We start from the raw sequence: 12021 nt of genomic DNA on the forward strand, positions 1-12021 counted from the left end.
TTATATTTTTAGTAGCAAAAATCATTATCATAAGCTGGAAAACACGTCGCAAATAATATCATCCCATAGGATGAGTGAGCCTTCATATCGAAGCAATATAGGCCCGGCCATAGGGAAACCAGATTAAGTGCTATGAAGACACAAATAATTTGGAAGCAACTCAGCCACTGGTACCAGGTGTGAAATGAAGTGTCTCTAAGCCGACACTTGGCTATTTATATGAAGGAATAATCCCCCTTCCTTCCCTTCCCTTCACTAACTCATCCATACATGCACTCAAACTTGAGACTCTAGGGAAAAAGAGAAATCATCTCATTGGGGAAATCTAGTGATGAACTCAGTCCATAAAAAAATAACTAGCATTGTGCCTTCAGATAAATGCACACAGTGTTTCATCACCGACCCCAGACATCTCTGAAGTGAGTCAGAGGCAAGCTGTGCCACTGGATTATAATTTAGACAAGAGGATAATGATGCACCTTGGCTGCATCCTGTGATCATTCTCATCACAAGCCCACTTCAATTATACAGCTCATTACCCAGGATTTCACAGGCATGTGTATGAACGATGAGCACACGCTTATACACATGTGCACGGAAAAGCTAGACCATGCTTCAAACTCACACCGTAATAAAAGTGCCATGGCAATAGATTAAATTGTAATTAAATACATCAAATCACACAGGACTGTGTTCTCTTCTCTATGTTCGCTGTTAGCACAAAGAGAGAGAAGACCCATTTATCAAAATGACCTTTTGTAAAATGCCTTTTTAGTGTTTGGTAAAAGGCTCTTTGTTAACCCCACGTGGAGACTCTAAAATTCATTGATTTTACCCTTTTGACCCACAGAACATTACTTAGAATGTGTCCTCAAAGGGTAACTAATTTCCTACTTCATTCCAAAGTCATTTTCCAGAATTAACTGAGATCTACTTTTTATCTAATAAAATACATACTAATTGCCACATTTGGTTAGATTTTGAAACTCATCACAACCATTGTCAGAAACAAATTAGAAATTATCATTTTATATCTGTTCAACCTGTGTGTTGAAAACAAAATGAACATGCTTCAAATTCAAAAATTCAAAACTGTAATGAGCGTTTTATTTGCCTCAAGTGTTCTCATATCAACCAAAGGAGTTCCTTGATTACACTGATTTGTTGAAGTAAGTCCATGACATTTCCATGGACTTGCGTAACCTTCACTTTAGGTGTCTGGTGTTTGAAAATCATACACAGAGAAGCCACAGTTCATTAGCAAACATTCACCCAATCCATCCATAATATAGAGTAAACAATATAGTTGCATACTGTGACCTGTCTTGATAGTCTCATGCTCATATTCCTAATATCTCTTGCTCAGGACTTCCTATTGAACCGGCTGCAGAAGGATGTGTACAGCCCTTTATTCATCAACTTTTCAGCCCAGACTACAGCTGCCCAGACCCAAAACATTTTTATGTCCAAGCTGGATAAGCGTCGCAAGGGATTGTTCGGCCCTCCATCGGGGAAGAAAATGGTACATTCACCTTATCAGTGTACGCTCATTAATTCCTTGTGGTGTCATCAACAGTTATATTTATTATATGTACATTTGTGTTACATGTTATCAGGTGGTATTTGTGGATGATGTGAACATGCCAGCCAGGGAGGTCTATGGTGCCCAGCCGCCTGTGGAGCTGCTGCGACAGTGGCTGGATCATGGGAACTGGTATGACATGAAGGACTGCTCCATGATCAACCTTGTGGACACCCAGATCATATGTGCCATGGGACCACCTGGTAAGGAGCGGCTGCAACATTCCTGCATTTTATTAGAGGCATCATTGTTATATCAGTGATATCGTTTCACTGCTTTAGACTGGTGAAAAAAGTAAAGGTGCTTTTGTTCAGCTTCTGGCTGCCTTAAAGTGCTTATAAATTGCAAATGTTGAGCACCCACACTACAACTACCCATCTAGCATGAGAGCAGCCCAGACCACACTAAAGCAGCTGGCAACGACAGCTACAAGAGAAAGAGGTTGGCAGCCACTCTCAGGTGCTCACACACTTGTACTGACAATCCTTAATGGAAAAGCTTGTTTTTTTATTGTTTTCTAACATCATGTTTAAGATAATTTTGGCAACAATAATATGCTATCAATGCACAGTTAAAATGCAAAATCTGGTATTTTGTACAATTTAACAGTATGTGAGCAGTTTGTGTTATATCTGCCTAAAACCATGTTCAATGAGTTATCTTTTAATGCTATTGTGGTTTTCGAGATAAATAATAAAATTCAGATTGAAAAGAGAATTTTGAGACATGAAATAGATACACACAATGTTTTGAATTGAATTGGTTCTGCTTGTTTCCAGGTGGAGGGCGGAACCCTGTCACACCACGTTTTCTGCGCCACTTCAACATGATTACCATTAATACTTTTGATGAGAAGACGATGTATACGATTTTCTCTAGGATAGTAGACTGGCATTTTACTATACGGTAACTATACACAATATGTATCTTGTGTCACTTCATAACCAAACCTTCATAAAACAAAGATCTCAGTGTCATTGTTCAGTAAATGATATTTACAAAGCATGCTGTATTTATATGAATGTAGAGCAGATATATGGATAGTTTATAGACAGTGTTAATTCACCAAAAAAAGACAAATACATTTTCAAAAATACAATCTGCACAATGACTATCTGTCTTGACATCCACAGGTTTGCTTTCCTTGAGCCATGTGCTGCTTTGACCTCTCAGATCGTTAATAGCACCATGTCTGTGTATAAAGAAGCCACCAAGAACCTGCTACCAACTCCCACAAAGTCTCATTATCTGTTCAATCTGCGTGACGTCTCACGGGTCATCCAGGGCATCTGCCTCTCACGTCCAGAGACTGCAGATGAACCGGGTGTCCTCAAACGGCTGTGGGTGCATGAGGTAAAGTTAGACACAGGCAAACTGTTTAAAATGGCTGAGGGCTACTTAAATGGGCAACAGACAACTTTATTGTCCTCCGTGGTTTCTGTTTGGTAACTGTTGTAAAGACAAGATGTGACAAGATGATAATAAGGACACAGGTTCTTTTTCCCTAGAGCCAGTGTGTTGTGTCACAAGAGATACTGGGTGAATGCTAGTTTTTGATTGTCACAATGCAGTGTTTGTGTTTTGAATATGGAATAATACAATTATTTTGTCATCCTAGTGGCAAAGACAAAAAACATAGTAAAAGCATGGCTTAAAGAGGATTAGCGTGAGTGTGAATGGTGTTGTTTTTATATCACCATTATATCACCAATTAAAGTATCTGCAAATAAAGAAATGTCTTGGAAACAGTAATTAGAAATGTATTATATATATATATATATATATATATATATATATATATATATATTATATTATAATATATATATATATATATATATTATATATATATATATATATATATATATATTATATATATACTACTGATGTTTTACTGCTAATTTTTTGCCAGTGTTCACAATTGTCTGTACCATTACTGCACTGTTCCATGAATTGAATTTGCAACCTGCTGTCTGTGCTGCAACACCACTGACTCTTTCTTTAATTTTCCTTGTTTTGTTGTGCCTCAGGTCCTGAGGGTGTACTACGATCGATTAGTCCATGACAAAGATCGCTCCTGGCTTGTAAGCCATTTACAGGTTGTTTGTGAGACTCACTTGAAAGAATACTTCCATCAGCTCTTCCAACATCTCGACCAGGACCGGGATGGACAAGTCACCGAGGACGACCTGCGCAGCCTTATGTTTTGTGACTTTCACGACCCTAAGGGCGAGGACCGCAACTACCGTGAAGTGCACGACCTGGACTCACTGCGACAGGTGGTTGACTCGCACCTGGAGGAATTTAACAACATTAGCAAAGCGCCTATGAATCTGGTGCTTTTTCGCTTCGCCATTGAGCATGTGTGCCGCATTTCCCGCATCCTGAAGCAGCCGGGTGGACACGCCCTGCTGGTGGGTGTGGGCGGGAGTGGGCGTCAGTCTCTCACCCGCTTGGCTGCTTACATGGCAGAAGCAGAGCTATTCCAAGTGGAGATCTCCAAGACATATGGAGTGGCTGAATGGCATGATGACCTGAAGCTTATCATGAAGAAGTCCACACTGGGTGAAGCCCATGGTGTTTTCCTTTTTACAGACACACAAATTAAAATTGAGTCATTTCTGGAGGACATTGGCAACTTGCTCAACACTGGTGAGGTACAGTGGGTGGGAGGGAACACAGAGAATCAAAATCAAAATATGCATTAATGCACCTATATTTACAAGCTAATTAGAAGATTGTCTGCAGGTAAAGATTTAGTAAAATGTTTAGAAAGAAGTAAACAAAGATGTAGAAAATAGTCAGATGTGTGGATGTGAATGTTACTCTTAGACTGTAGATAAAAACTAGACAAGGTCTCCTGGTTGCAAAAGGGACTCCCATTTTGAAGTGTCAAGATTCACAATTTGACTGGCACCATGACAGTTTTGGCCACCAGAGGTTCACAGACATAAACTGCAACCTTCTGGAAGACACTAGCTGTCAATCACACTGGTGTCCACTCAAATGTACCACGCTTCATTATCTATTCCTCTGAATGGGAACATAATTTGCTAAATTGAGATCATGAGCTATTAGAGACCTGCAACTCGTGATTGAGACCATTAACTCCTCAGGAAAATGTTTTCTGAGGATATAAATCAAGCGAGAAGTAGGCTCGTTTTCCAGTTTTTAATTTTTGCAACAAGCGGGGTCGCCCCTGAGGACTTAACTGCTACTTCTATCACACTTCCTCTGCTTCACTTTTCAAACAATCTATTTTTATGTACAGTCAATGTAATGTGTTTCTGATAAGGTGTTGTGTTTTATTAGTGATTTTCCAAATGTATACCATACTACGTTCATGTTTTGGTCGTTTCCAGGTGCCTAACCTGTTTGCAGTTGATGAGAAGCAAGAAATCTGTGAGCGAATGCACGTGCTGGACAGGCAGCGTGACCGGGACAAGCAGACGGACGGAAGCTCATTGTCTCTTTTCAACATGTTTGTCGAGCGCTGTCGCACACAGCTGCATGTGGTGTTGGCCATGAGTCCCATCGGAGATGCCTTCAGGAACCGCTTGAGACGTTTCCCGGCTCTCATTAACTGCTGCACCATTAACTGGTTCCAGGTAAGTGTATGTATGATGCATGAGTGTGGATTCACTGCGGGTTGCACGACAAGGTGCTCTGGGTAGTTAATCAGAGACAGAAATGTTGCACTGTTTAATGCATGAATATTGTCACCTCATCACTGGCAATTGAAGCACAAAATATTTATTTATTTATTAATTTTCTCAACTTCAACCTATAATCCGTTATATATGACCAATTACAGCCGATATTTGTGCTGGCATTTCAAGAAAAAGAATTTCCTTTGGGATTAAAATAAAGTTCTGCTATTGAATTGCAACAATAGCAGAGAGTAAAATACACTGAATATACTGAATATTTCCTGCCTTGTCAGACTTGGCCCGAAGATGCCCTGCAGGCGGTGGCCTGCCGCTTCCTGGAGGATGTCGAGATGACAGATGAGTGCCGAGAAGGGTGCATTGACATGTGCAAGAGCTTCCACACTTCAACTATTGAGCTGTCAGTCCGCTTTTTGGCTGAGTTACAGCGCCACAATTATGTCACTCCAACCTCGTACCTGGAGCTCATTTCCACCTTCAAAGCCCTTCTAAAGACAAAAAGAGGGTAAGATCCTCTCACTTCAGATTGGATTATAAATCAGAAACAACTGTCAAGGTTCATGTTTGCAGTAATTATAAGGGACTTGATAGATTAGAATCTTTCATGATATCTTTCTGTCCTCTGTCCAGTGAGGTAATGAATTTGAAACATCGCTACGAGGTGGGGCTTGAGAAACTGGAGTCAGCAGCAAATCAGGTGGCCACCATGCAGGTTGAGCTGGAGGCTCTGCAGCCACAGCTGCTTGTGGCCAGCAAAGAGGTGGATGAGATGATGGTGGTGATAAAGCATGAATCTGTGGAGGTGGCTGAGACAGAGAAAGTGGTGAAAGTGGATGAGGCCACAGCCAATGACCAAGCCATGGCTGCAAAGGCTATTAAGGATGAGTGTGATGCTGACCTCGCTGAAGCCCTGCCTGTGCTGGAGTCAGCTCTGGCTGCTTTGAACACTCTCACTACTCAGGTTAGGATAATTCCTTTTCCTTTTTTATATAAGATCATACTCTTACAGTTGGATGAAATGCCAGGTGTAATGATATAGGGAAGTGAGGAGGGAAGATCTAACGTCTAATGTGGTTCTTTTTATCTGCAGGATATCACAGTGGTAAAGTCCATGAAGAGCCCGCCTCCTGCTGTCAAGCTGGTGATGGAGGCAATCTGCATTCTCAAAGGCCTCAAGCCAGATCGTGTGCCAGACCCTTCCGGCTCTGGTAAAAAAGTGGAGGACTTCTGGGGCCCAGCTAAAAAGCTTCTGGGAGATATAAAATTTCTCCAGAGCCTCAAAGAGTATGACAAGGACAACATCCCATCAAATCTCATCAGCATCATCCGCAGCAAGTACATCACTAATCCAGACTTTGTACCAGAGAAGATTCGAACTGCATCCACTGCAGCTGAAGGCTTGTGCAAATGGGTTTGTGCCATGGACAAGTATGACAAGTAAGTAATGTTCTCTCTTCTCCCTCTGTGCTCTCGGTTATAAAAACTGATGTGTATTTGCATGGCTTGGGAGAGCTTTAATCTGTCTTATTTATTAGCAGAGCTTTGTCATTAATTACTTTTAAGGAATTATCATTTTCCTGGTGTACCATGCTTGGGTCAGGTTCAATGTGATCCAAGAAGCTAATTATTTCAAGAGAAAACTTCAATTCTTGCTCTGACAGTCTTGAATACTGACACACTTTATGGAAGCTACAGTCTCTGCCTTGGCTGTCACTCTCCCAGATAAACTGTCAGACAGATCATATACATTTTATCATATAATATTTACATACTGTACACTTGTTCAAATATGTACATCATGTAAATGGAAAAAAGGTTTCCATTCTATCCCAACCTCGTTCAATTCAATCAGGAGAGACTAGCGGATGAAACATGAATTTATTGTAGATTGAACAGAATAATGTGCCAATCGTCTATAAAAAAAAATCTTGAACATGAGGGAGATATCAAAGCTGAGGGCATCTGCTTCTAAGCAGCAACTGAGACAATCCCCCTGAGGTTTAGACACTGGTGGTGGTGATGGTAGTTGGTGACCTGGTGAGACTAATGAAGTGTGAAGAATGATGGGTCCCATGAGACCGCAGACACTCAAAACTGAAGAAGCCTTTCAGATGAGAGGTGAAACATCTTCAGGAAAACTCAAGCGAATCCAGTTCATCTACACTTCAGAGGATAAGGCACAAGAGGACAAGGACAGCCTATTTAAAAAATAAAATAAAAAATATGCCACTGATGCCAATGCAGCTCTATTGGGACAGATGAGACCAGCTGATGAGTAAAAATACTCATAGAATTGATACAACAGAGAAGTATTCCTTATTCAACCTATGCTACAACATCATTTAAATAATGAATTCATTACCTTTAATCACAGCCCAACACATGCACCTATCTATTTTTTCCTTCATGCCAGACCCAGAACATAATGGTGTTCCATAATCTAAGAAAAAGATGAGTTCCAGTGAGAATGTGAGGGGTCAACAAAACTAATAACACCTCCAAAGGTGTTATTAGGTCCAAATAATGTGTAAAGTCAGAATAATACACAATTTCAAACTTCACGTGGACTGACCTTTGGGAGTCACTGTTTTCACCATTAACATGGTGCTCTTTTCATGTCATGTGTAGTCATACCTCGTGAATCCAACCAAATGAAGAATGCTTCATTTGTCTTTCAGAGTGGCCAAGGTGGTGGCTCCAAAGAAAGAGAAGCTTGCACAAGCTGAAGGGGAGCTGAAGGTGGCCATGGAGGGCCTGCAGAGAAAGCAAGCTGCCCTCAAAGACGTCCAAGATAAACTCGCAAAGCTTCAGGAGACTTTGGAAGCCAATAAAAACAAGAAAGCTGACCTGGAGAATCAGGTCAGCTTTTTTTCTGGACAAAAGATGTTTTTTTTCTTTAACGGAAAGAAGATTTATTTCTAAACGCAGTCTCAAGTAAAAGTCTGAGAACAGCAAGGCAAAGATAATTTACCCTTAACCCATTAAGGTCCAATCTGAGTTGCACAGATTTGCTCTGGTTAGCAGGACCTTTTTCCTTTCCTTAGCCTGGATAAAAATACAGCCGGGCAACACATTTTTCTTCCCCTCTTCTGATTATGTCTCACAGGTGGATCTGTGCAGTAAGAAGCTTGAGCGAGCAGAGCAGCTGATTGGAGGCCTGGGTGGAGAGAAAACGCGCTGGAGCGAAATGGCCCTCAATCTCGGAGAGCTCTACAGAAATCTGACGGGGGATATCCTTATCTCAGCAGGCATCGTAGCTTACCTGGGAGCCTTCACCTCCAGCTACAGACAGGTGAGCTGATGGATTAGGTACTTTTGTGCTGAAGTGGAAAGGAATACTAGTTGTCAGTAAAGGCCCAGTGTGTAAGAATTAGTGACATCTAATAGTGAGACTGCAGATTGCAACAAATGAAGGACTGCTCTGCTCACTCCTCCATTTCCCACACACTGAAAGTATCCATAGTGGCTTTTGTATACATGAAATTATGTCATTTTTCTTCATTTTGTGGAGCAAGATTTCAATTCAAAACATTCAGGCTGCTGAAGAAACATGATATGCTATCACAAAAACCAAAGGAGATTTTTATTTTAAAGCAGCTCCACTTATACAAACATATTCATGGGTAGTATGTTAAATTTTTGCCAATACATTTTCCACACTGGACATATGAAAGGGTCTGAGGCATTGCATGCTGCATGTCAACATATTCAATAATTTAATGAAAAAATCTTTGTCTTGTTTCGGCAAAGAGACAAAAAATACATCAAATATCAAACGTAAACAGCAGTTTAGCTGATAGGTATCCATTATCTTCCATTGTAGTGCTGGAAAACACAAAGGATGACAGTTAATTTGCCTTTTTTTAATCATGCAAGTGCATGTTTGTATGTGTGAATCTAAGAGTGTGGCTTATTTTGATGCCTGCGAAATCACTCTAGTTCTGGCTGTGTACATTATGCTATTATAATCTGTCTGTTTGAGTGTACATGCTTGATTTTCAGAATTAGCCTAATAAAGTCATTACCACTCCTCCACAGGATCAGACAAAGGAGTGGATGGATCTGTGTAAGACTAAGGGAATCCCATGTTCCCTCAGCATGTCTCTGATGACGTCACTGGGTGATCCAGTAAAGATCTGTGCATGGACCATCGCTGGCCTACCATCAGACAGTTTCTCCATAGATAACGCCATCATCATTGCGTGAGTATCAAACCCTTTACACTGTCATTTCTCTTAAGGAGAAACAGTAGTCTTTAGCAATTTATGGCATTTAGAGGTTCACTATAGCAGCACTTTGGAGGCAAGTGATCAGTGTTGTTTTCAAAGGGGCCTCTTTTACAATATCCTCATTGAAATCACTGGCTACTGTATGCCACTACTTTTGTTACCCTTTCTCTGTGTGTGTATAGATTTGAACCACCGAGTGTTTAATGTCCAGTCAGTTTAAAATAAGAATGAGACAACGACAGAACATTGCAATCTGCTGTACAAGCCCATGTGACATTGTTTAATTCATCCTCATTGTGCAGGGAAAAAAAACCATTACAAGACATCTGCTTGTTTGTGTCAATGAAGCAGTAACATTGCTTTTTAATCACAACACTCATGGCCCCCGGTGTGCTGTCCAACTGTGAGCTGTCAAAATGTGCTGAGAGTGAACGTTCACATGGAAGCTGCTCTCTGCATCTCCATTTTTTTGTCCTCTCAATACCCCCTATTGTTTAAAATGTCTTATACTTTACAATTACAGAATCTCTGAGTATCCTTTCTGCCTTCCTCTCCCTTTATGCGTGTGTGTGTGTGTAGTAATGCCAGGCGGTGGCCTCTCATGATTGATCCTCAAGGCCAGGCAAACAAGTGGGTGAAAAACATGGAGAAGGCCAACAGCCTGCATGTTATTAAACTGACTGATGCCGACTTTGTCCGCACTCTAGAGAACTGCATCCAGTTTGGCACACCAGGTGAGTAGAAGTATTTCTCGCATGTGATCCCCCTGCTGTTGTTGCCCAGTCTGTAAAAGCACCTTAAACCCAACATTAATGTAGTTCCTGTTACTGCCTGCTGAGGTCTCACTTTACCACAGTGAATAATTACTGCTCAGCACAGGGTGTTTTTTTAGTCCTTTGTTCTCTGCTCTGCAGTGGAAAAATTCATTTGAGCAATATTTCTGAGTGAGGTGTTCCAATTACCCTGTTGCACTATAAGCATGTCAAACTACTGTAAATCAAACATAAAGCCCGGGAGAAATCCATAACAATTCTTTTTCTCCTGTCGGGATCAATTTGACATGTGTCGACAGACATGATATTTTCTGTGCTTTTTTTCCCAGTGTCTGTTTGTGTGTCTTTATGAATACACTTCTCTTTAGCCTTAAATTGGAACAGCATTGCATGAATCCCCAGTGCTATTGTGTGGATGTGACCTTTTGGTTCATGAGCTGATTTTCAGAAAATAAACGACAATCTCTTTATAAGGAAAACACAGTGTAACAACCGCAACAGCACAGGAACAATATTTTTGCCTTCTCGTAGCATTGTTTGGAGGGTATAAGAGTGACGGCAAGACAGGAATTAAAGAGAAACAGGGACAGCTATAAAGCCATTAAAAAGACATCTAAATAATGACTCCGTCAGCCATCAGAGCTTTGCTTACTTGCAGACTGTGAGTCTTACAGTTCAGAAAGGAGCTTGTCCTTGGAGGGTGCAAAATAGTCCCCGGAGGCTATGGGTTCACCTTCCATAGCCTGTTTGTTTATTTCTCAGTTTTATCGTTTTTTTGGTGTTTGTGCTGCAGCTAGCCAGTATTCTTTTATTTAACATGAATGCACTAATGCTTCTCTGCCAAATCTCTTCAGCCAGGCGTATGTTTATCAAACAATATAAAGCACTGTTTAATCTACTGAGATGTTAGCAGGATTGATGTGATGTACTGAGACCAAATGATGATCCAGAACACTTTGGAAAGACTTGCCCTGCTTCAGTTAACTATGTTGTGGGAGAAAAGACATCAGCTGTCACTGCCTCTTAGTCAGCTCAGGCGTAATGCCAGTTATAGATGGGTCATTGTTCTTAACATGAAAACAGCATTATCATACTTGATGTGAAATGGCATTAATAATGATGCTGTGGGAATGAAGTGTTTTTAACAAGTAATGTTGACTCCTACTAACTAATACAAGTTTGGAGTATGACCTTTGTTGTTTGGGAAAGTTTGAATACGTAGTAGCTCCAATGATATAACAGAACAACTATTTAATTTAAAGAGCTCTACTAAAAGTTAAAACACTTTATTTACTAAGAATTTATTTTGGAACGCCAGAAGATTGCAAAGCTAAGACTGAGATGTGGGAAAACACTTGGCCTGTCGTCTCACTGCAGAATGTTGGAACGTGTGCGGCGGCTCAGCTGTTGAGGCAGCAGAGTTGGTCAACATTAGACAACTGTGGTTGAATTTACTGCTCTCAGGTTTGTTTGTTAGAGTGTCAGAATAAAGGCAGGTATCTCCTAAAAATAGTGTGCCTCCTTTGGTTTGAAAATATTGATAAACATTTTTTTATTTCAGTGCTGCTGGAGAATGTCGGTGAGGAGCTGGACCCCATCCTGGAGCCTCTGCTGCTGAGACAGACTTTTAAACAGGGAGGTGCCATGTGTATCCGCCTGGGAGACTCTACAATTGAATATGCCCCTGACTTTCGCTTCTACATCACTACCAAGCTGCGCAACCCCCACTACCTGCCTGAGACTGCTGTCAAGGTACAGGCTAGAGTAGGACT

The 12021-nt window shown here is 40.9% G+C and overlaps 1 protein-coding gene across 1 annotated transcript in view; it reads left to right on the top strand.

The window, feature by feature from the left end:
• dnah7 (dynein, axonemal, heavy chain 7) overlaps nucleotides 1-12021 on the top strand; it is a 71143-nt gene that overhangs the window by 39152 nt on the left and 19970 nt on the right. Inside the window, exons 37-50 of the mRNA XM_058623008.1 lie at nucleotides 1367-1522; nucleotides 1617-1785; nucleotides 2362-2488; nucleotides 2716-2935; nucleotides 3610-4236; nucleotides 4942-5187; nucleotides 5523-5752; nucleotides 5878-6208; nucleotides 6338-6684; nucleotides 7926-8106; nucleotides 8354-8539; nucleotides 9286-9449; nucleotides 10056-10210; nucleotides 11811-12001. Of these exons, the coding sequence (XP_058478991.1) occupies nucleotides 1367-1522; nucleotides 1617-1785; nucleotides 2362-2488; nucleotides 2716-2935; nucleotides 3610-4236; nucleotides 4942-5187; nucleotides 5523-5752; nucleotides 5878-6208; nucleotides 6338-6684; nucleotides 7926-8106; nucleotides 8354-8539; nucleotides 9286-9449; nucleotides 10056-10210; nucleotides 11811-12001 (3330 nt within the window). The remainder of the gene's footprint in view (nucleotides 1-1366; nucleotides 1523-1616; nucleotides 1786-2361; nucleotides 2489-2715; nucleotides 2936-3609; nucleotides 4237-4941; nucleotides 5188-5522; nucleotides 5753-5877; nucleotides 6209-6337; nucleotides 6685-7925; nucleotides 8107-8353; nucleotides 8540-9285; nucleotides 9450-10055; nucleotides 10211-11810; nucleotides 12002-12021) is intronic.

Source organism: Solea solea, chromosome 2, assembly GCF_958295425.1.
Source record: "Solea solea chromosome 2, fSolSol10.1, whole genome shotgun sequence".
NCBI classification, from domain to species: domain Eukaryota; kingdom Metazoa; phylum Chordata; class Actinopteri; order Pleuronectiformes; family Soleidae; genus Solea; species Solea solea.